General features: G+C 37.3%; 1 protein-coding gene across 2 annotated transcripts; it reads left to right on the plus strand.

Moving 5' to 3' along the window:
• Nucleotides 1-114: 114 nt before the first annotated feature.
• On the plus strand, nucleotides 115-25,588 carry adam19b (ADAM metallopeptidase domain 19b). Of its 2 annotated transcripts, XM_039648975.2 has the most exons (23): nucleotides 115-412; nucleotides 575-687; nucleotides 1,037-1,107; nucleotides 10,027-10,105; nucleotides 11,381-11,457; nucleotides 13,084-13,288; nucleotides 14,392-14,457; nucleotides 14,990-15,061; nucleotides 15,149-15,315; nucleotides 16,654-16,738; nucleotides 16,821-16,960; nucleotides 17,052-17,229; nucleotides 17,337-17,426; nucleotides 18,949-19,144; nucleotides 20,142-20,250; nucleotides 20,953-21,166; nucleotides 21,282-21,359; nucleotides 21,792-21,900; nucleotides 22,015-22,156; nucleotides 22,238-22,325; nucleotides 23,001-23,225; nucleotides 23,904-23,998; nucleotides 24,332-25,588. In XM_039648975.2, the coding sequence occupies exons 1-23, from the start codon at nucleotides 280-282 to the stop codon at nucleotides 24,360-24,362; spliced, it is 2,763 nt and encodes a 920-aa protein (XP_039504909.2). In that variant the 5' UTR covers nucleotides 115-279; the 3' UTR covers nucleotides 24,363-25,588. The 2 variants fall into 2 exon arrangements, with proteins under 2 accessions (XP_039504909.2, XP_039504910.2); XM_039648976.2 differs by lacking the exons at nucleotides 115-412; nucleotides 575-687; nucleotides 1,037-1,107; nucleotides 10,027-10,105; nucleotides 11,381-11,457 and adding an exon at nucleotides 12,930-12,987.
• Nucleotides 25,589-25,975: the final 387 nt, after the last annotated feature.

Genomic DNA, 25,975 nt, shown 5'->3' on the forward strand with positions numbered 1-25,975 from the left:
TAGATAGATAGATAGATAGATAGATAGATAGATAGATAGATAGATAGATAGATAGATAGATGTGTTATGAATGAAGGAGGCAGACTGAAGGGGAGGTGCTTCTATCAGGGTGATAGAGGACTGTAAAGATGCACTCCTCTCACTGCTTCTGTCGGACTCTACAGTCACACATACCGGTGCTGTTCATCATGAATGCTATTCATAATCGATAATAATTCCTTCTGCACGGCTCGTTTATTTCGTGCATTTTGTTTTTAATATTTACATTTAATTTAATTTATGATGCTTCAGGGCGTGGATTTGAGTCGCTGCACGCTCGCGGGCGCCGTGCAATTCCGTTTGTTTTTATTGATATGTTTTTGTTTACATGTCTCTTTAAGATGCACTGCACATGGCAACGACATACAGACGGGTGAGTCTTATTGTATTATAGTCACGATAAAATAATACCGTTATTGTGTTGCTTTGAGTCTAAGCAGTGGAATTGAAGATGCTGCGCGCGCGCTTGAACTCTTTCTTTGGAAATTGTGTCAGATTGATTATTGATCACGTGATTGATTTATTGTACTATTAGATGAACGTTGGCATGGAGACTCATATCGCATCCATGACAACCTGCAGCACTTTATCACTTATCCAGAGTGGATCAGCCCAGCTAGACACAAAAGATCTTATGTGGCCAATAAGGTAATGTCGATTGCAAATTTTGAGAATAGTAGTAAAGGCTATTTCACCAATGTAGGTTACTTGTGCTTATATTTTTAACACTTTTGCAAACTTTCAAAATTTGTCTTCAAATGGCCTGTTCATATACCATTTTTCTTTAAACTACGTACACTACACTGTAGAACTGCATGCCATGAACTCCTTATCATGTTATCAAGAATGATTGAAAGAGAATCTTGTTTTTATATGGAAGTTATTATTATTATAAACCACTTGCCCCATTCATAATCTTTTTAACTAAGTATCTATCACCAATTTTGCATAATAGAAATTTGTAATTCTAGATAACCTTATTGATTTTCCTTCCCAGCATCCGTCTGAGGCAGAGGTCAAGATATCTGCGGGAGGAGAAGATCTGATTCTACAACTCCAGAGAAATGAGTGAGTTTGTGTGTGTAGTCTTATAAATAACCATCTCCATTCAGTTTCATCCCCTGCTTTCCAGCTTTACTCCACTGTAGCCATATCTCACTTACCAACTGGTGATATATGAAATGCTGTTTATAGCGCTGCACCAAAAATACACATCTATGTGGTTTCCCTTTTCATTTTGGCACAAGCGTACATCTGTTGATGGAGAGCGCTTGCACCGCACGAGCATTAAACCATATGGGAATGACATTTGATACTCCTGCTCCAGGACACAGGAAGCTGGGTGTGTCACATGGTGCAGTTTCTGCCCCTGGAGTGCATTGCCATTAGGGGAAAAGTGCACATGATAACAGGTTGACAACTGAATAAACCAGATTGATTATTTCTGGGCTTGTGTCACTGGCAAATGTGTCCCTGCTAGAAAAAAAAAAAGCTATACCAAGGGTGGATTAGAACCTGTAATCTCTGACAATCTTGGCAATTGATCTACCACTAGACCATTGAAAAACTCAAACAAATATTTTCGGATCGATGCATTTATTTACGGGTTGAGCAGAGAGGCTGCACAGTTTGACAAGTTTGTACCCAGCACTTTTGAAAATGCACTTCCGAATGCGTCTCTGTCCCCAGCACATTTCAAACCATACTGACACCCATAAGAACAGATGCAACCTATGATCTAGCCTTTGGTGTCATGAAATCAATCAGCACCGTTTCTCAAGCATTGTGTCAGTCTGTTTTGGGGAAGTGTGCGGTTTATAATGTTCATTTTGTAATTTACACAAAATAATATTGAGCAACTTCCTTATTCGGAGAGACACTGTGTTACTGGATTTCAGTCTGACGTAATGTCAAACTTACAGAAGTCACAGTGACTGACCAATAGCATGCAGTGTTTTGAAGAGTAACATAACAAAGAGTTAATGGCCATACATAGTAATATTTGATCAGTTCTGTTGTGGGTGGGAGGTAAATATAGAATGAACTGGAAATTCAGAATTTGTAATGCAAGCATATGTCAAGGAAAAGTTAGCAGCCACCACTCACACCACTTAAAAATAAAGGTCTTTAATTGGCATTGATGGTTTCATGAAGAACCTTTACATCCATGGAAACTTTACATTGAAAAGGTTTTTTATACTGGAAAAAAAAATTATAGAAAAAGTGCTTCTTTGGGGAAGCAAAAATCGTTATTCTATATGGTATCACTGCAACAACCCCTTTATTTTTAAGAGTACATTCAGTTTTTGAGCGGTATTTCTCTGTTTCTGGTCCCAGTATCTCGGCAGCACTATTTTTGCATGCCTGGGGTTTGATTATGATTCTCTTTCATGTGGACTGTTTATCAATTAAGGCTGATGTAAAATGAATGCAGGGTCAGCTATACCTCCCTCATCCCTGCATTCATGTCTGAACAATAAATATTAATACAAGCTTGGTTTAATTGTCTCCTGTGGATAATTTCAATATTTGTGGGACAAGATAAAACCAAGATATCCATTTTGGTTCAAAGGCTCGAGTTAATACTAATTGAGGTCAAGTGTGGTCATTCATTATTTTTCTGTCTTTCTCGTGTTATTTTAACCACCGTCTACACCCCATGGGTCATCCAGTGGGAAAAACGGTCCATGCTAATTAGGTTTCTTGACAGATGATTTTGACTAATTTTGAGAAATGTCTGCTTCAGACTGACAGTCATAAAGAAATTAAGGTTTTTGATGAAAACATTCCAGGATTTTCTCCATATAATGCACTTCAATGGGAACCAAACGGTTCAAGGTCCAAATGAGAGTTTCAGTGCAGCTTCAAAGGGCTTTAAATGACGCCAGACGATGAATAAGGGTCTTATCTAGCGAAACGATCAGTCATTTAAAAAAATAAATAAAATAGTTTAAGTTTTATAAGCACAAATGCTCGCCTTACTCTGTTCTGTGATGCGCGTTCATGACTCTCCTGTTCAAACTCGTTCATCAAAATGAACAAATCTTTTTACAAATAATGACTCGGAAGGTCCAAGATAAGACCCTTATTCATCGTCTGGAATCGTTTAAAGCCCTTTGAACAGTTTGCACTGAAACTCTCATTTGGACCTTGAACCGTTTGGTTCCCATTGAAGTCTATTATATGAAGAAAATTCTGAAATGTTTTCATCAAAAACCTTATTTTCTTTTCAACTGAAGAAAGAAAGACATGGACATCGTGGATGACATGGGGGTGAGTAAATTATCTGCAAAAGTTTTTTTTTAAAGTGAACTACTCCTTTAAATTACTAATGCTGTCACACTGTCAGAAAAAAAGGTACAAATTGCTGTTATTAGGGCGGTACCTTTTCAAGAGGTACATATCAGTACCTAAAGTGTACATATCGGTATACCTAAAAAGGAACAAAAGTGTAGATCCCCAGTGACAGCTTCTTTTTGTGAGAGTGTATGGTCTCTTAACTAGTTTCTTGGCTTATTACAGATTTTGTAGCTGTAGTATGTTTGATTTCAGGGGAATAGCTGGCTGTCAGTGATGTAAATGATAAAGATTTTCTGCTTTTCTCGCTCTTGTTTAGTTGTTCTTCTCGTTCACCCTGTTTAAAACTAAGCGCTCATGCAAAGAATTTCAAAAAGCAGCTGTGAGTCTCTTGGCATCTGTAGTCAGTGGCCGTCTTCCAGGATAGATCCATCACAGTCAGAAGGAGAAAGCTTGTGTGCCTCCTGGCTTTTATCCTAATGAATGTTTGCCCTCATGGACCCAGAGGAGGAGAATGGGATTAAGATCCAGGCAGGGCACTGCTGATTCAGGTCTTCTGAGTGTTCTGAGAGTGTCATGGGGCTGTTTGGGGAGATATATTTTAGGGTTTTTTGAAGAACGCCATATCCAAACTGATTCTCTTGAGAACTGATCATTAGCTTGATTCTTGACAGACTCAAGACTATGTCTGCTGACCTGTCTGTGAAGCTTCTTTCACTCGATACCTCCTGTATTTCTGTCATTTCCTATCTCCAGAGGGCTAACAGATCTCAGAGGAAACATTAGTCTATGGTCTGACGCCATGTCCTCCCTAATATTTTCAGTCATAATGTTGGTTTGTGTCATCAGAGTGATACATAACCAGGGTCACTATTGGTGATTAATTTGAACATGAAAGTTCATTCACAACCATTTTACTTCATATTTTTGAATGAAATGGAAATGATTAAAAACAGGACTTGATTTTATCCATCTGGAGTTGACAAGCAGTTCGAGTTATTTAAATGAAATATTAGGAAAACAAACAATTGTGCACCGGTGAATCAAGCCAGGAATGTTCATTAACCACCCTGTAAAGCCTGACATCTGAAATAATAGTCATAAAAAAAGTATTAATTGAACCTTTCGACAGATTTGTTGTTGAGGATTATATTTGATATCATCAGGCTTTTGTTGCTCATACAACATTGTAGAATATGGAGCACATACTCGAGAAGGGATGCGATTTAGTGAAGATTTTATTTAAATGGTCGAAAAGTAAGAAGAAATGTTTATAGATCAATGGGCTATCCTTAATCTAAAAGCCTTTTTATTTGCTAAAAAAGTATAAACAGACAACAGAAGGCATGTATTAGATTGTGTGTAAAAAAAAATCAGCAAAATAAAGTAAAATGCTGGGTTGTTTAAACCTAAATTTGGGTCAAATATGGACAAACCTAAATGTTGGGTTAAAAAAATTAATTAAAAAATGTACAGTTGAGTAAGTTCGGTCAAAAACATTTTTAACCCAACATTTGGGTTTGTCCATATTTGACCTAAATTTGGGTTAAAACAACCCAGCATTGTTTAGAGTGTAGGGTCAATATTGATTTTATGTGGACTTTAATGTGTGCCTACTGCATTCTGTTGCTTTTGTTTATTTTCTTATCCATGCATTGGCTTGTTTGACTTTCATATGACCCCTCTGGGGGGCTGACAGGCTGTCAGTTAGAGGGCAGACCGTTCAAACAGGCTTTTAGGCTCTGATACGCCCTAAAACAGAGCAATAAAAGCCCCTCCATTACGGCAATGCCCCCAATTACATCATCCTCCCCTCCAGCCTGTCTCCACTTCTCTTTTTGCCCTTTCCAATCATTCTCTGTGTTCGTGATGTCCTTATTTCATCTTTCTCTCTCCCTCCTCCATCTAGAGTGATGTCATATGATATGAGGAGAAAATGCGGCCCGCTGACCCTTGAGACGCAGCTCGTCTGTGCTGAAATGAGCTCTTTGTTTCTGCCGCTGCCAGGCGGCCATGTCTCACACACACAGCTCTTCATCACTGCATCTGTCGGGCCTCGTGCCAAAGCTTTTAGTGCTCTGTGTGGGTATTTTGCATCTTTGTGGGGTAATTTATAAAATTATTTTCCCTTATTATACAGAGGGAAGGAAAAAGAAAGATGATTTATTAACATTATAAATGTGAAGTTAGGGAACAAAATGCTAAATTGCATACAATCATGTTTCAATCGATTTTCACCAAAAGTTTGCCACGTTGGTTTTCCAGAACACTATATTTTCTTAGGGCTTTTATTATTCTGAGCCTGACACAGTTCATATTATATCATGAGTATCATATTTGATACATCAGGCTTTTGACTCGTAGGATATTGGAGAATATGTCACTCCAGCCTGTTCTCATCCCAAGGCGTCATGTACGACACTTTTGCCAAAGCGTAGACATCCAACGCACCATTTAGCGTCAATATGAGACGCAGATATATATGGGCCAGAAGGCGCCTCTTAGTGGTCTAACCCTAACACTACCCCAGAACTAAACCTACCCATAACCGAAGCGTGTAATATTGACGCTAAAGGGTGCCATGTCTACGCTTTAGGATGAGAATGCATTGGTCCCTAATAGTTGAGGACGAAAAAACATTTCACTTTTATTCAGAGTCTCAAACGTATCCAAAATATGATGCAGTCGCTTATATGGCCAAAAAGTCATTCTTAATTTCGATGAGATTCTTATGAAATTATAACAGACTATTGTCATAAAATGCACATGAATATGTTGTTGCTTTATATCTTACAATAATATGTCTGAGTAAGATGATATTTAAATGCTTAGTTTTATAATCAAAGCTATGTAGTTTTTATTGTGGGGGGCAAAACGTATTATGCAATGCATTTCAATGATTGAGAGATGTACAAAAAAATAAACATTACTCAAAAGCCTGATGTATCGATAAATTCATCTCATATTACTGACATTGCAAACGTTATTATTGTGGTTACTTTATAAAAAATCAGTAAATATGTCATAGCATAAAAACATGTTAAATGGTAATCCCATTTTCATAGGGACAAAGAATATATTTTTGTTAAAGTAATGAGATAAAACTTTATTTACTGAGTCTTTGTGTTGTTATTTAGCTAGTTTGGACCACAATCAAAATCTCTGCATGTTCTATTTTTGCCAGCTTCTGTTTTATAGGTGTCTTTCCGTAAGTGTGTGTAATCGTGTAGCTAAAACAACTGCCAATACACCACTTAAAGTTTATGTTAATCGCCCACCTAGTATGTGCAACATCCTTCGTTCTGTCAGTAAAATAATTCCTATTCCTGTCTCACTCACTCAATTTTTCCAGAGCCTAGGGGACTATAGCGTCATGCACAGCCAGAGTCAGTTTATTGTCAATTTATGAGTCTTCTGGTTGGCCCAGTGGCTGCTTGTGGCTGGGTTTAATATAGCAACACATTTTGGGTCATTGGGCGGCAGGGTGGCAGATTAAGTGTGGGCCTTGTTTTAGTTCCCTCTAGGATCAACAGGCATGAATTGTTTGAGAGGGTGTCCGTTAGATTCAAGCACCCCTTGGCCTACTGCCCCCAATTCTGTCCTGAGTGCTTTTCCACCCTCTTGGACTGTATCTGGAACAGAAATGGCCTTGCTGGTGTCAAAGCTCTGACATGCCATATTGTGCACCTTCATCACCACATCGAGTGTGCCTCCAGTAAATGTTGTGTCTATAATAGTCTGTGTCTCTTTAAAAGAGTGGAAATGGGATGTTTAAAATAGTCCAAGTGACCGTAAACACCTCACCCTCATCTCGTCGCTTGATAAAATTATGGTTGTGCCACTGTAGTCACTTGAACTATTTTAAACATTGTCTTTACTAACTTTCTGGGCCGTTGTTCTGACGTTTTGTACTGCCTTGTTGAAAAATGCTACCATAGCGCGAATTGATCACAGAGAATGTCAATTAATATTATATGAAATACAATTATAATACAATTCTAAGTTGTGAGTTGCTAATGTATACTGTAGACTACTGTTTTTATTTTTGAAATGATGTGAAAAGTAAAAATTGTCATCAAATATTCATCTTGACTTGTCAAAGCACACCTTTTCTTAGTAACTGAAACTATCAGTTATTCTTGTTCAGCTGGCTGACCGTACAAATATTCATATGATAGTTAGCATTTTTTAAAGGGAAATTACACTATAACACATGAAAATTGACCTTTTGTTAAAAAAAAAACTGTGAGTCTGTATGCGCATAACAAGTAGCAAATCTCGATGGGTAGCATGAATCGTTAGAACACCGGCAAGTTTCATTTAGTCATTTAGCAGACGCTTTTATCCAAAGCGACTTACAACTGAGGATTAAACCAAGCGAGTCATCGTGAAGATGTAAAAACAACGCAAGAAGTGCTCAAAATACAAAGTTCAGACATTGCTCGGATGGTAACACTTTACAATACGGGTGCACTAATAAGCATTAATTCATGCTTAACTAATGCATAATACTGAATTAATGTGTAACTAATGATGATCTAAGCTATTCGTTAATGATTTCCACATTAGGAACTTATTAAGAGTCTGTACGGTTAATGTATTAGTTCATAAATGAATTGATTTTAATTAAATATGGAATTGTGGATTAATTCCATAATAACTACTTTTTTTAACTAATAGTGTTAATTAATATGTTAATTTCCAAAATGAGCCAAAGCCAGATAATATGACAGGTACACTAATATGCGTTAATATATGATTAATTACTTCATTGTTAGTGCAAATTCATGTGCAAATTACTACAATTACTAAATGACTTGTTAATAATGATGTGCCCCAGCAAGTAAAGTCATAACATAATGATACCTTTGCAAATCCTTAGCTAATGATTAATTAAAGCTGACAACTGGAAGTTTGAAGTGCATAGCTTTGACTAATTGTGGTAATTAACACATTAATTTACATTATTAGTTCATCAAATATGTTATTAAGGAATTAATACACAATGACACACTGAATTAATAGGAATTAATGTATTACTTAATCTATTAATCATATAGACTCTTTATTAGTTGCTGATGCAGTAATCATTAATTAAGGGTTTAGTTCTTCATTAGTTATACATTAACTCATGATTATCTGTGCATTAGTTAAGCATGAATTAATGCATATTAGTGCAACCGTATTGTAAAGTGTTACCGTTTTCATTTTGGGGTGAACTAACCCTTTAAAATGTATGTTTCATATGACCTTAACACCCTGTGTGCTAGTATTTATACTTGTAGCATGTATTCATTTTAAAGGCTCTACTCATATCAGAATGCCCGTATGACCGCTGGTATGTCTCTGAGGGGTTCTTTGCACTCGCGTCCATGACACTTTTTGTCCCTGGCAGAGAGCCAGGGTCCTGCAGGGCCAGTGCAGACTTGTGCAGTCGGGTGGGTGTTCCTGCGTGGGGGTGATGGAGGTCGCAATCCAGTAGGTCTGGACTGTGTCCAGTGCAAGTGTTGTTGGGTCCACTAATTTAAACAAAGAGAGACAGATGCTTTAGATTTATAGGTGTGTGTGTGTGTGTGTGTTGGTGGTTGTGTGGGTGTGTATGTGTAAAAGAGAAGAAGAGGCAGTGTGGTTAGATATAGATAGAGCAAGTCAAATTGTCTCAAAAATATTTTTAGTGGTAGCAGACTGTTTCGGTTCCCACCACCCAACTGAATGGTAAATGATTTTACAGATGTTCACATCATTTTATTTTTAAATATAAAGGGGAAAAAGTTTTGCAAACACTAATGGAACATAAAATATTGATTTCAAATTGCTTTGTGTGTGCCATGGTTGCAATTAAAGGAGTAGTTCACTTTTTAAAAAAAACTTTTGCTGATAATTTACTCACCCCCATGTCATCCAAGATGTCCACGTCATTCTTTCTTCAGTCGAAAAGAAATTAAGGTTTTTGATGAAAACATTCCAGCATTTTTCTCCATGTAATGGACTTCAATTGGAACCAAACGGTTCAAGGTCCAAACGTTTTGTTTAATGCCTTAACTAACGATAATTAATGGGACAATAGTAATTGTATCCACTTCATGTTATCCAATATCCATTAACATTTCTTGCATGACTAAAAAGTCATGTATTTTTAGTTAGGGTGTGGGGGAAACATTATAACAAAAGATAATCATCATAATCTATTCTTTTTGTATGACACAGTACTATGTCTTTATAGCTAAGAAAATATTTTTTGGGAGAAATAAAATATTTAGCACCAGTTAAGCACATATTGGTCTTGTTTCAACCTTTAAGGAGAAAGAGTATATGCACAATAAACAGACTGTTCTCAGACTGTAAGCACACTTACTGTGGATCTCTGATTATCAAAGCATTCAGTCACTTTAGATGAATCTTTAATGAGCTCAAGGTCATTAAAGGAAAGAGACCTCACGCTGTCTGCCATTTTCTGTGGAGAAATTCTTTGAAATAGCCTACTCAATACAACTCTTGGTTTCGTCTCTTCAAATAACCTGCATCAGTACCAAATCCTGATTCATGCTTGACCCCAGAGAAGGAATGGAAACAAGTTTGAAGTGTTTATGTTATTCCTTTTTGGAAGTGATAGAAGCTGTCTGGTGACCAGCTGTGCATATTAAATGTATATCTGAACAATTTTGTCTTTTTTGTGTGTTCTTCTCTAAGGGAGTTGTTCTCCTCTGAATATCAGGAGATATGGTATGATCCAAATGGAAACCGTCAGTTTTCCAGGCCTTCCAACAGGGTGAGTTGTAAGAGCTGTTCCAGAATCATTCACTTCTGAATAGCATGTGAACAGTTCATATATTCATTGTAATCTTATGATGAACTATGTTGTCAGTCATACTATGTACGATATACAGGGGTTGGACAATGAAACTGAAACACCTGGTTTTATACCACAATAATTTATTAGCACAGTATAGATCCACCTTTGCAGCCAAATCAGCATCAGTTCATCTTGGGAATGACTGAAACTATTCCTTCACAGTGGCCTGAGGGATTTTGAGCCATTCCTCTTTCCTCACAGTGGCTAAATCACTATGTTCATGCAAACATTTTCTGACTCGCTCCTCCAAAACACCCCAAAGTGCCTCAAAAATATTTAGATCTGGTGACTGTGCAGGCAATGGGAGATGTTTAACTTCACTTTCATGTTCATCAAATTACTTAAACACAGGTACAATATTTGAACCATTGTGTGCACATGGTCCTCCAGAATGGTTGGTAGTCTTTGGTCCATTAAGCACAAGTATTGGGCCTAGGGAATGCCATGATATTGAAGCCCAAACCATCAGAGATCCTTCACTTTTTGCAGCAACAGTCCGGGTGTTGAGCTTCTTTGGGGCTTCTCCACACCGTAACTCTCTCGGATGTGGGAAAGACAGTGAAGGTGGACTCATTAGAGAACAATAAATGTTTCCCATTGTCCACAGCCCAAGGTTTCCTCTGCTGGCACCATTGGAATTGATGTTGGCCTTGGCATGAGTGACCAATGTTTGGCTATAGCAGCCTGACCATGAATATTGACCCCGTAGAGCTCCTGACAAACAGTTTTGGTGGGAACAGGAAAGTCGAGGTGCACATTTATTTCTGAAGTGGTTTTTACGTTTTTTGGATTCAATTCGGGTTAGTATCCAGACGGCTTCCTCGTGCGTCACCAGTCACTCCTGTTGGATGTGGTTCATCCTACTTGGTGCCGGTGATATGCCGACATTACCCTGGATAACATAGCTCTCAATACACCACAGGGATTTTCTGTCCTGGTCAGATGAGCCAGCGAGACGCGCTCCAACAATTTGTTCTCTTTGTACTCATATGTCTCCTAGAATTGCAATAAGATTGGCCATCAGGCCAGCAATGCCACATATATAGGTGTGAAACCTCGAATGCTATATTGGCCACTGTTTTAGTGTCCAAACCCAGTATATACAGTATATAGTATTATTATTTATATAGTATGTAGTACTTCAAAACCGCCTTTCCTCTAATGTTACAGTATATGTTATCTTGGTTTTAGGATCACTGTTATTATCATGGGTCAGTCAAGGGGATCCAGGGGTCTAGTCTTGTCATCAGCACCTGTGCTGGATTCAGGTAAGAACCACAGGAGATCTGTACAGCATGTGTATTGTGTGAAAAATATATACATGTTTTTATTTTGCATGTTCAATGGATCTTTAATTTAGAGGCTTGTAATGTAATGCTTGTACTGTAACTAGACACATTTTTATTAGAAGAGCCATGATGTGGGGAGTTTGAAATTTTTTTAACTTTAATTTTCTTATTATTATTTATTTATTTATTTATTTTACATTTTTGCAATTTAGTTTGGTCCCACTATAGTGGAATATAATTAAATAACTGTAAATAAAATTAAATAACTTATAATTAAATAACTAAATAAAAAACTATTTAATAAGAATTAATAAGAAAATTAAGCTCACAAGAGCCATTGGTTATGATTTTACCATGGTTTAAGGTGGAGAGTGTCATTTCAGAACCACTAGTGGCACCAAACTAAATTGCAAAAATGTAAAAAAAATAAAATAATAATAATAATAAAAAAATCAACCAAGGTAAATTCATAATCCATGGCCTCTTGTGAGCTTAATGTTCTTATTAATTCAGGATAATAAACAGTTTTCTTAAAAATCATATCATTGTATAGCTCATCAAATTTATTTTATAGTGTTATTATTATCATGAAATAGTGTCTTTTATGGTTATTATTGGTGACTTTCACAAAACCATTTTTAGTTCCATTTTCTGTCAGACTCTTAGAAACTTCAGCTTTAGTGAAATGACTGAGTTGTCTTTGTTGCACAAAAGTTCCAGTTTATTAGCCCAGGAAGTGAGTTCAGCGAGTTCATTGTAGCAGCGTGGCCGGGTCTCTGAGTGGGCCGAGGGTAGATGTATAGAGTCCTGCTGAGCTCCAGCTCGTTCAGAGACTCCATTTCCTCTCTGAACAGACACACATTGACTGATATCCAAAAAGATCGATGAGCCAGCACAGCTTGAGTGAGTTGGGTTTGATTGGAGAAGGGAAAAACTAGAGTATACACACGTCCTTCCAGATGAATTTCACAGCTGCGGTGTACGATTCCACTAAATGAGCACCATGAAAACATTTTGTCTAGAGATTTGTGTATCATATAACAGATGTGTTAGCCATTCAAGAACTCTTGCCATTGAGTATTCTTTATCTTTGCAGGAAGCCTGATCCTACAAAAATTAGCTTTCACCATTCATAGACAGTTAACATTCACATAATATTGCCATGTAAATGTACGTTTATTAGTTTGTCATAATATTTGGTTTTGGTTCTTTTTGTGCCCATGCATTTCTGCAGTGGAAGCGTTTTCATTAATAGTTGGGCGTCCCTCTACATCTGTGAAGTGTTGTGTTTGCAACTAAGTTGGTGTTTGGAGAATACCTGGATATCCAGGAAGCAAGGAAATCTGTTTTTGCTTTAAAAAAAAAAAAAAAACAGTTCAGCATAAACACAAGTTGGCTATCAATTCAGTTTTATTCCCTTTTTTTCTTCCCCCTCCCATCCGGGATAAAGATCATTTTGTGTGGTGAAGCTGCTTCCCGTGGAAAACACATCTGAGAGGTTTTCATCCTGTAGGCCTGTTTAAATGACTCAGATTTTCCTATTGATCATTGAAATTTAAAGTTGAAAGATTCTTGTGATTGACATGTTGTCTTCTCAATTCGCAGGGGCATGATAACAGTCAATAGCAGCGTGAGCTACATGATCGAACCGCTAGCTAACCATACACACTCTCAGGGACATGCAGTATACAACGCTCAGAGCCTGAAACTGCCAGCGGGCACCTGCGGACACCACCATGGAGACGGGAATCACACGGAAAGCCTTCAAGAGCTGATTGATGTCATGGCAGAGCCTCAGCAAAGCAATAGGGTGAGAAAATGGTTTTGTTGAGATCCTCTCGGATCAGTGTACGTTTAATTTGAAGAAGCTCATTGTCTAACTTTTTGTTGCTTCACCATCAAAAAAGTTCTGAATTTCGGTGCCCATGGTGTTTTTTTAAAGCATTGAAGGCGCATTTCCTTTGTTTTTTTGTTGTGTAAAGTATTTCAGAGACACTAATATGTAATATAAAACATAAAACCTAGCATGAAAAGTAGCTAGTTTTAGAAACTATATAGGTGTACCCCTTAAAAGGGTGAATTTTGCCTCTCAAAGGTCCTGACCTTCTAGATCCAACCATTTAAATCAAAATGACTATTTTGAATATTATGAATATTCAATATTTTAATATTTAGATTTTTATTGTGATATTTTGAATATTTTAATGTTTATCCCAATGTACGTTTTTGAATAGGTCTGTATTTTAAAATATACAAAAATGGATTTTAAAATATATTAGTTTACATATTTTTCAGAGAGTTTTTATCTACCCATATATTATTTGGCTGTTTGTGTACATTTTTAATGAATAATTCTTGCAATATGTTTGACATTTTAAGGTTCAAATTAAGTATTGTTTTCCTAAATTAACATTTTTTTCTGTACTTGTTTAATTGTTCTAGCTAGAAATTGGTAAAAAAAAAAATCACACGTTTAACTGTGTTTAGACCCCAATTTGAAGTGTTGCGAAACCTTAAAATGAATATCAAATAAAACAGCCGTATTAAAATATAGTACTCCCTCCTCCTAAAGTTGTCAGTGAACATTTCCACTGACAATCTGTTGAAAAAATGGTACAAAATAGAAGTCAGGCTCTATTTTGTACCCTATTCACGGAAAGTACCAGATAATAAAACTTGTTATTTAAATAAATGTGAAGAGCTGACTAAAGTGGCACTAAACTAAGGACACATTGTTCTTTGCGTTTGCATACATGAATAGAGTGTCTGTCCCAAACTGAAGACACAGGATGTCTCAATTAGTGTCTCACAGCATTTATATTCATAAACTCAGGTTTTGAAGCAGTGACTCAGCACATCTTCTGTAGTATATCAAATTAGCCTAAGTCATATCTTATCTATCTCTTCCTGCAGAAAAGAAGGGATGTCAGCAGTAGCATGAAATACGTGGAGCTGATGGTGGTGGCCGACCATGCGGAGGTAAAATCACTTAAATTCAGGGATCTGCTAAAAAAAAAGCATGGTCTTCTTGGGGAACTTTGAGAGACAAGTGAAGTTGGCGTTTTTTTACACTACTGATTTTTTTCCCTTTTGAAGTAACTTTTTAATAGTAGTGTATCTTTAAACAATAAATGTAACTGAATTAGTACATTTTTCAGAAGAATTTCCCTTTCCCATGTAAAAGCTGCCACCATAAAGTGTTTATATGCGATTGCTAAGGTGTTTAAAAAAGAGGCTCTTTAGCAAACACCTCTAATAATAATCTCAGTATTTATTTCTGTGATTACAGGATTCAGGCAGTCTGTCCTTGGTTTTTATCGGCATCTTTTTGTAGCACGTTTTTATTATCACAGAAATCAACAAGATTTTGTGCCAGGTGGTTTCTTTGGATAAAGATGTCTTGAGATCAGTCTTGTCTGTTTGTTGACTCACTTCATGCCTGTTCTAATCACCACCAAGTCAAATCAGCCATCCAAGTCAAAGATACATCCTAATCGTGTCTCTTTTTCAGTTTGTGAATCATGGTCGGGACTTTGAAAGGACCAAAATGACGCTGATTGAAGCCGCTAACTTTGTGGATAAGGTGAGATTGTTGTGAATTGTACCATTAAACACACACTTTCTATCACACGTCTGGACTCTAATATATTATGTGACTTTATGTTGCCAGTATTATAAAACACTGAACATTCGTGTGGCTCTGATCCGGCTGGAGATCTGGAACGATCAAGACAAGATCAGTGTGAGCGACAACCCCTACAGCACCCTGAGTGCGTTTCTGTCCTGGAGGAGGAAACAGCTGCCACAGCTGCCCAATGACAACGCTCAGTTTGTAACGTCAGTCTCGTTGTAGCTCCTCCCACCTGATTAACGCATGAGCAGATAACAATGATCGCTGATAAGGATTTAAAAGGATAGTTTTTCAAATTCTGTCATCATTGGGGGGTGCGGGGAAAGTCACCATTCTTTCCAGAACAGGTTATTAAACCATTCGAATGATTTCTAAACGGTTTTATTAAGTTGAGATAGTTGCCAAGTGCCCCTTTAAATGGGCCCTATTTTAAAGGGTAACTAAACCCCTGGTCATAGCCTGACTCCACCCACTGGCAATATTTGAAAATGGTGAAAAAGTGGGCAGTCCCCAGCGGAGATAGAGGGGACGAAATAGATGCTAAAACACTCTATCCTGATCGTTTTCAATACTCGCAATTCCAACTCCTGACTCCCTACAGTGGTTTTGACGACACAAGCTGGTTTTTATACTGCCGAGGGCGTAGCTCGCGTGGTGAGCTGAAACCTGCGTACGTCACGAAGTGCGGAACATCCAATAGGAAAATTCAACTGCAGTAGCCACCGTTCAACCTGAAGAGGGCAGCACTAAGACGTTTTTACACCATATATTGTAGAAATAGAACACTTTATGAACAAATGTCAAAAAAGTTACTAGAATCAATGACTGGTATTAATAAAGATCCATTCTTACAGATCATTAACTAAAAAAAGTTGGTTTAGTGTTTAGTTACTCTTTAACGATCTAAGTGGTCAACGATCAATTAGGGCGTGTCCGAATACACTTTTGCTAGTTTAACGACGGGAAAAATGGTCGGTGTGCCTGCCACATTGTCTAAAATGGTTGCCCATATTCTCTTAATGAGTAATGGGTGTGTTTTGGGCGTAATGTGCAATACACCAATCAGAGTCTCATCTCCAATTCCCTTTAAAAGCATATTCGCTATTTACATGGTGGGATTTGCAAGCGGAAAAACTGAACGCTTCTCTTGCGAGGAAACGTATCTGTTCGGGACATCTACGGGACGCACGTTTTGGACCCGCCTATAGGCGCATATTACTAACGCGCTCTTTAAATAAATATATATTATATTTAAAAAATATATATTGTAGTCTATTTCAATTGCCTCAAAATAGCAACATGCCATCAATGCACAGACCAGCACGCCCATGGACGAACAGATGGGCGCAAATGCATTTGCAATTAAAACAACGTAAAAAAAATGATAACTGCGTCAGGCTGAAACTAGCAAAAAACACTTGCGCCAAGTGTATGATACGGCCCATTATGTCTACATCTGTTCAGCTAGCCATTTATTTGCATCGGTTTGATTTGATTCTGCCATAGTTTTATTGGTATTTAAACAGTTTTTGTTGTATTTGTAGGGGCGTGCCGTTTCATGGCACCATCATTGGTCTTGCACCTCTTAAAGCCATGTGTTCTGAATACCAGTCTGGTGGAGTCAATTCGGTACATGTTATTCCATTGTGTTTTTATTGCCAACGGTCCCTTTCTTGGACTCACTTTTTGTTTTGTCTGCCTCTCTCTGCAGGACCACTCTAACAGTGCTGTGGGGATCGCTGCCACCATGGCTCATGAGATGGGGCATAACTTTGGGATGAGCCATGACAGTGAAGGTTGCTGTCGTGCTCAGGCCGAGGACGGTGGCTGCATCATGGCTGCTGCCACAGGGTGAGAACCGAAGAAAAAATACTGTATAATTCCAAACCTGACAAAATTTTCATTTAAAATCGGCATGAAATAAAAGTAACGCGTTCCGTAGGGCTCCATTCCCTCGTATCTTCAACTCCTGCAATCAGAAGGAGCTGAAACGCTACCTGAACTCCGGCGGGGGGAAGTGTTTGTTCAACCCTCCCAACACCAGGCTCATGTACGGAGGCCAGCGCTGTGGAAACGGATACCTGGAGGAAGGAGAAGAGTGTGATTGTGGAGAAGTGGAGGTCAGGCGAGAGTTTCATTGCTTCCTCTGTCTCGTTTTCTCCCACGCTGTTGTCCTGGTTCATCTTTCACGCTCACATTTTCCGTTTCTGTTTCCTTTACTACAAAGGAGTGCTCAAGTCCCTGCTGTAATGCCAACAACTGCACGCTGAAGATCGGCGCTGAGTGTGCACACGGAGTTTGCTGTCATGAGTGCAAGGTGAATCCCTGCCAAACTCATCTGTCTCGAACCCCTTTCCTGTGGTGCTGCATCAGAAAAACTGTTTCATTAAATTTATAAGTGTTGAGTTTAAATAAGTAAATGGGATTTTGATCATTTTTAGAGTTTTTAAAAGTGGTGATTTTAAAGGGTTAGTTCACCCAAAAAAAGAAAATTCTGTCATTAATTATCCCAGATAGCAAACTGACATTGAATCAATGTGGAAACATGACATCGAAACAACGTTGATCTGGCATTGTTTTGCTCATCGAATTAAAGGACAACTCCGGCGCCAAATGAACCTTTGGTCTAATTACACATTGTTACCTAGTCAACCGTTCTCTGAGATTTGTTTTCATGATTGCCGAATGTAAATAGTTTTATCTCTAAAAACAGTTTAGCCTATAACGCTAGTTATATGTGGCATAGAGTAATGACAAATAAAAATCGCTTGTTATAACCACTAACAAGGCTCAAAATAGCCCCACACCAACACGACAGCATAACAAGGGTCTCTACATTCAAACCGAAGCATTGAGAACGTTGTTAGTGTCCATACAGTTTAATAAGAAAATATTTTATACACACAGTCAACTTCGCGAATACAGGAAGAAGCCATCTTTGAAAAAAAGTCTCTACCAGTCGATCTACGAACGCCGATCCATGTGCGCTGAACTGTGCAGAATCTCATATATAGTCCGTTGTTTCCAGAAGAAACACAAACACAAACCGTTTTCTTTTCTTCAATATGTACACGTAACCTACTGGTCGCGCTCACTTTATCACCTTATTCACATCTCACCAGCGCACTTGGATCGGCATTCGTAGATCGACTGGTAGAGACTATTTTTCCAAGATGGCTTCTTCCTGTATTCGCGAAGTTTACTGTGTGTATAAAATATCTTCTTATTAAACTGTATGGACACTGACAAAGTTCTCAATGCTTCGGTTTGAATGTAGGGACCCTTGTTATGCTGTCGTGTTAGTATGGGGCTATTTTGAGCCTTGTTAGTGGTTATAACAAGCGATTTTTATTTGTCATTACTCTATGCCCCATAATATACTAGCATTATACTAGCGTTATAGGCTAAACTGTTTTTAGATAAAACTATTTACATTCGGCAATCATGAAAGCAAATCTCTGATAACGGTTGACTAGGTAACAATGTGTAATTAGACTAAAGGTTAATTTTGCGCCGGAGTTGTCCTTTAATGTTGAACCAACGTCAGACGTGCCATTCTTCAAAACTAACGGAAAATCAACTTGAAATCAACGTTGTTTCAACGTTAGGAAAGCAAACCAAGTGCGTCTATTTTTATTTAGCTTTGAAGAATGCTTCGTCTGACGTTGGTTCAACGTTAATTCGATGAGCAAAACAATGCAAGATCAACATTGTTTCGATGTCATGAGAGACGTCGTTTCCACGTTGATTCAATGTCAGTTTCCTGTCTGTGTACTCACTCTAATATCTTTCCAAACCCGTGAGTGAATGCAAGTTTGTTCTGTCGCACTCTTGACCAGCTGAAGAGTCCAGGAGTGATGTGCCGTCCACCTTCAGGTTCCTGTGACTTGCCTGAGTACTGTGATGGGAAATCAGAGTCCTGCCCTGCTAACTTCTACCTGATAGATGGCAACAGTTGTGCGGGTGGCAGTGCCTACTGTTACACTGGCATGTGTCTGACGCTGGAGCAGCAGTGCCTTTCTCTCTGGGGCAAAGGTCTGTCTGCTAAAATCTGCTAACACAATTTAAATGTAACACCATAAATCCAAGCACCCAATATTCATTGAGTCACAGTTTTCACAAAAATATTAAAGGAGTAGTTCAATTTAAAAAAAAACTTTTGCTGATAATTTACTCACCCCCATGTCATCCAAGATGTCCATGTCTTTCTTTCTTCAGTTGAAAAGAAATTAAGGTTTTTGATGAAAACATTCCAGGATTTTCTCCATATAATGGACTTCAATGGGAACCAAACGGTTCAAGGTCCAAATGAGAGTTTCAGTGCAGCTTCAAAGGGCTTTAAACGACACCAGACGATGAATAAGGGTCTTATCTTGGACCTTTCGAGTCATTACTCGTAAAAAGATTTGTTCGTTTTGATGAACGAGTTTGAACAGGAGAGTCACGAATGCGCGAGTAAGGCGAGCATTTGAGCTTATAAAACTTAAACTATTTTATTTATTTTTTAAATGACCGATCGTTTATTCGTTTATTCTTATTCATCGTCTGGTGTCGTTTAAAGCCCTTTGAAGCTGCACTGAAACTCTCATTTGGACCTTGAACCATTTGGTTCCCATTTAAGTCCATTATATGGAGAAAATCCTGGAATGTTTTCATCAAAAACCTTAATTTCTTTATGACTGAAGAAAGAATGACATGTATATCTTGGATGACATGAGGGTAAGTAAATTATCAGAAAAAGTTTTTTTGAGTGATGTTGGCTAAGTGTGTTCATATGGCATTTTTTCTACCATGTTCACATTTTCCAGTGGAAATCCACTTGTAATGTACTGTAGTTTACAGTAGAACAGATACTGTGCTTGGCTGTGATCTCAGTCTCCGAATGTGATGCCATCTGCTGCTCTCTCTCTGCCGAGTCCAGCCGAGACTTTAACATTCACACAACCAGTTACTTACTTGTGACATCATGAGTAGATGTGTCTGTTCTATTCTGTTCTGTTTCATCTGCAAATGTCCTCTCTCTATTTCTTAGATGCTCGTCTTGCTCCTGATCAATGCTTCACTAAAGTAAATGTAGCAGGTGATTCCTATGGAAACTGTGGCAAAGACCTCATGGGCACATACAGGAAATGCACTGAAAGGTGAGATTAATGTACTCAAATATTAATAATAATAATAAAAATAATAAAAATAAATAGTTACACTAAAGTCTCTTATGCTCAAAAAAACCAAAAAACAGAAATATTATTACAGTTTAAAATAACTGTTTTATATTGTAGTATATTTTAAAATGTAATTTATTCCTGTGATGCAAAGCTGTGTTTTCAGCATCATTACTCCAGTCTTCAGTGTCACATGGTCCTTCAGAAATTATTCGAATATGTTGATTTGAAGAAACATTTCTGATTATTATCAATGTGAGAAAAAAAATCACAGTTTTGCTGCTTGTTAACCGTGATACATATTAAGAAAATAATTTCCATTAAAAAGCATGCATTGAAATGATCAAAAGTTACAGTAAAGACATTTATAATTCTTATTCTACATAACTGTCTAAATCAGCATGTTAAAATGATTTCTGAAGGATCATGAAGACTGCAGTGATGATGCTGAAAATCCAGCTTTTGTCATCAAAATATATTAGAAAACAGTTATTTTAAATTTTTAATAATATTTCACAATATTACTGTTTTTACTGTATTTTTTTATCAAAAGAATGCAGTCTTGGTGAGCATACAAGACTTCTTTGAAAAGCATGAAAAAAATAATCATTTTAAATTACTTTAAATGATTCCAGTAGTGTGTGACATCATCCAAAGACGTGCTGTTGGTTCTCTGTTCAGGAATGCTAAATGTGGGAAGATCCAGTGCCAAAGCACTGCCAGCAAACCAATAGAATCCAACGCCGTCGCCATAGACACCAACGTCAATATTGGTCAACAGAAGATCCTGTGCAGAGGGACACATGTGTACCAGCAAGGTCAAGATAAGCACAACCAGAATGACACCCTAGACCCGGGCCTGGTTCTGCCAGGGACCAAATGTGGGGAGAATGCGGTAGGTTTTTAGATTTTCCAATATGTTTAAGTCACTTTATATCGTTGAGTGTGAGTGTATAGGAGGACCTCTTCTTACATTCACATTTCACTTCATTTCACTTCTTTCTAAATAGATCTGTTTCGAAGGGGAATGCCGCAATGCGTCCTTTCTGCAAGCAGATGAATGCAATGCCAAATGTCATGGCCATGGGGTACGTTCATATTGCTTATTTCTGCAGAGAGCTGCCTGAGAATTATGCATGCATGTCTATCGCAGAGCTGCAGTCCCAGTGCATTTACGGTTGACATCATTTCCTCCTATGATATCATAAATGCTTTCTGGAACAGAAAAAAATCCCTTATTATATTTGGATGTGGTAAACTTTCAGCAGACTTCAATGGTGTGATGATTTCCACTAAATGCATTCGCTATTATGTGTGACTTTATAAGGAATTGTATTATTTTACAATACAGAATGAATATCTGTATAGCGTTTAAAGAAATATGGCTGCATCCGTATGTGACAAAAGAAAATTTAGGTTTTTGTTTTTAGATAAGCTATTTCTTTAAATTATTTTTCACTGGAAAAAGAAAATGAACCAATGGAACAAATGTTGTTTTTTTGATGTGTGTTTCCCTGCAGCTTTGCAATAATAACCACAACTGTCATTGTAAGTCGGGTTGGGGACCCCCGTTTTGTGAGATGACGGGTTCAGGAGGCAGTTTGGACAGTGGGCCTGTGATCGCGCACAGTACGTCAACAACACACACCTAATAAACTAAATATTTCATCTAATGTTATTTGTGAAACGTTCTGTTTTATATGTCCTTTTGATGTTTTTATGTTCTTGTCTTATCTTGTGCAGGCAGCCTTTCCCTTGTACTGGTTCTCCTTACTCTTTTTTTTCTTCTGGTATCGGCTATCCTTGGCGTCTGTTGGTGCCGTTGCAAACAGAAGCTCCTCCCCACCAAAGGCTCCGCCCCTCCTGCTACTCAAACATGCATCAAGTAACTGCTAAATGCAAACATTGATCTTCAGCTTTTAGGTTGTATGTGTGTTAGAAATTTAGTAATTTCTCTTTTTGTCAGTGTTCCAGACACCCCTGAGACTAAAAGTCACACGACAGGTCACGCCAACCCAGTGTTCCAGCCAAAGAAACCTCACGCTGATGAACAGGTGTGAAGCTGTTTTGTTGTCAGCGTGTGTTAGCAGTGCGTCCATCCAATAGCACGGTTCTGTGCATCTCTTGGTTTAGTTGAATGTTGAAAACACATGGAACCTAAACCCATCCATATTATGGTTAACCAAAAGTTAAAATATTTAAAAAAAATAGTTTTCGTTAATTGAAATAAAGCTGAAATAAAATATATTAAAAACTTAAATGAAATTGAAATAGATTGAAATATTAAAAAATATAGATAATAATAAAACAAAATCTAATAAAAATGACAAAAATTAAAATTATTAAAATAAAATTTACTACAAACTGAATACTATTTATACAATTTATTTAGTTTATTCAAAATATTAATAAATACTAAAATAGTATAATCAATATTTTTTATATTATAATAACTTAGCACTGATCCATGTGTGTTTATAAATCCAATTAAAATCATATTTTTAGGAATGCTTTTTTTTCTGTAATTTTGGACACAATGGAAATTAACAACATTTATATGCTTAAATGTTTAAAAAATCAATTCCTGGAGTTAAACATTGACCCTTAATAAAAATGTTCATTGACATCGGCGGAATTTCGAAACCTTCGAAAATTACAATGAGTTCGATTGTGGAAAACAAGTGATTTTGACTGAAGATGTATATAAACATCAGTTCTTCTTTCTTCAGACATGTCCTCAGGCGAGTCCTACTGGTCCATCGGGACCTAGACATTCTATCATTCGGCCCACTGTGAAACCACCTCCAATCCCAGCCTACACTCCACACAAGCAGAGTCTACAGCATTCAGAGCCATCCCAGCCGTCTCCATCAGGACCCCCCAAAACAAGACCGCTACCACCCAACCGACCCCCTCCACCACGTCCAATGACCAAACCCTCCCAGACTGCAGAGGTGGGTGTCTTCCTCTCATGATGTGAGCAAATGCAGGTTTAATCCAGAGCTTGATATTATTTTCAGCAGTGGCATGTAACACAGTCACTCTTACTAGCCACATTTACCTGAAATAATAAACAATAAGTGCAATGTAGTGTTGTCAAAAACATTGATTTTTCGATACGTATCGATACTAAAATATCCGAAACGCTTAATTTTCCGCAGAATAAACGCAAGACACCAACCACGCTTTTCTCGCTAATATTGTTGATGTTACAGGGCTTGAATGAAACTTTTGCTGCACATTGCATTTAAACAGTCAAATACACACAAAATAACGTCACAATGCTGGTCTATGTAAACACATTCAGATATGTTAAGGTGAACGTAAAAGGTTGAGAAAGTAATGGATCAATGCGTCAGGTCCTAAAGTGACTGCAGCCTAATATACCTGCTATCAAATTATGCGATACTATTAAAAAGATCTATTCTATATGGCAGGTATCTATGTCAAAATTGTGGCCAGTGAAAATGCTGAGTGGCTAGTAACTTTAGAAAACCACTAGCCACAATGGCTGGTGAGCAAAAAAGTTCATATCAAGTCCTGGTCTTGTCTGTTCAAGATCAGATAAATAACTGTGTACTGTTTACTGACTCAGACGGCAGATTATAAAATATTTGCTGTGTTTCATCCAGACGCTGCCTAAGAATGGCCTGCCAGTGGCACCAGACATGTTGCAGAAAGGGAAATCCAATCTGAAGCCCCCTACTGGCCACTTCCAAAACGTCAGGTAATCAGAAGGAGGAAGTTTTATAAAACACTGTCAGCAATAATAATCATTTTTAAGTCATGATTAATAACTTTTCAGTCACATGACTGGGGAACTCAATGGTTAAACTTGTTCTTTATAATGGTTTTCCATGTAAAAACGCTTGAGAAATTGCACATTGCGTTTGTATTCTGGGAGCCTGTTTATATGTATCAGTAATAAGGTGTATATTGAATCTGGTCTTTTAATATCATGGTTTTACTACTAAAAATCCAGGTGGGCGCTACTAAAAGGATGTGACGTCACATGAAAACTATATGTCAGAGAATAATACTTTATATGATTGTGTTTCAGGTTCCAAAGGGAAGTTTCTGGAAAGAGCTGAGTTGTAGTGAAGCTTATTGGAGCGCTGTACATCGATCAGCTCTGCACCTTTAAGATGTCCTTAAGAGTGACCAATCAAACGGCCTCACTCAAAGTGATGTCTGCCTTATTGACTTGAACACAGAGTTGAGGATACCTTCTTACTTCAGTGTTTTTCAGGGGGTGCAGTTCCACTACTCCTGTGCCATGTGTTACACTTAGACCTCAGTGAAAAGACATAACAAAAAACTATGAAGTATGCCATTATAATCCAACAAGAGCATGGGACATCTGAAAGAATACTTTGCAACAACGATTTTTGCACGCATTAGTAACATTGTATATTATATACATCGAGTGACCTGGAGCTTTGTCATAGATTTGTCTAGTTGTGAACTAACTTGCACTGTCAGTACAATTTAGTTTAGTACTATGATTAATCTGTACTCAGGAAACAACTCTGGAAAGGAAAAAAACAAGATTGTTTTCATAGCAATAATAGTTCAGAAACTCATATGAACTATATAGCACTGGGCTCTTTTTAGGTTAAATCCTGTGTAGTCATACACACTATTTATAGTATGTACTGTATATACAACAAGTAAAAATAACCTGTCTTAAAGAATGTTTGTGATGATGCTGGATAAGAAGGACTTCAGATTAAACTTCAGATGGTGCTTTGATTTTGAATTCTTAAATGAGAGAAAAAATCGTTCTACCTTAGTAGATAACGCTTGATTATATGTTCTATTTAATAAGGGCATTAACCCAGGGAATGTATTTAGGTTTAAATAACCTATAAACATGTAAATGTGTATCTTAAGGGTTTTTTTTTTTTTTTTTTTGGTCAGTCATTTGGGAAGAAAATCTCTGGACAATTAATTCTAATTTCTCCTAACATGCTTAATGTTTTGGAAAACTATGACCAATGTACTGGATATCTGTTAGATTTTTCATGTTAAACTGTTATTTATTCATAGTGTTAAGATTTCAAATGCAATGCCTTAATATTTTTTTTACATGAATTGTATTATATTGATAATAATGTTTATTATTGAAATGATTATGTATTGTGGTGGATGTAAAAATTTGATATTATTGCATAGGAAGTCATAAAAAGTCACTGTAATTTTATTTCCCTTATTTTCAGTTTCTTTCATAAAAAATAAAAAAGTTGCCCTTTATGCAAAATATGCTGTAATGTAGTGCCTTCCGTGTGATGTCAGAAATAAATTTCCATCAATTATTCTTCTTATTATTTTTTGTCATTATTACTTGGGGAGCTGGGCAATATATATATATATATATATATATATATATATATATATATATATATTCTTCTTGGTGCCCGGTTAAACATTCCTATGATGAAAATTTCAGGTTTTACTTTGTAGGGCCATTTGTAAGACACATTGAATTTGTTTGATATGAGCTTGGGTCGGGTTCATCACAACATTATGGAAGTTTGTTTCCACCACAGAATAAAAAAAAATGCAGAAGGTAATTGAGACTTTTTATCTCACTCTGCCTCAGTCAGAACTAGTGCAGGAAAAAAGAAGTCACAATTGTGAGAGAGAGAAAAAGTCCCAGTGTTAGCCTACCTTTTTATTTTTATTCACTTGGCATGTAACGTTA

This window comes from Pimephales promelas, chromosome 9 (assembly GCF_988280905.1).
Source record: "Pimephales promelas chromosome 9, fPimPro1.hap1.1, whole genome shotgun sequence".
Lineage (NCBI taxonomy): Eukaryota > Metazoa > Chordata > Actinopteri > Cypriniformes > Leuciscidae > Pimephales > Pimephales promelas.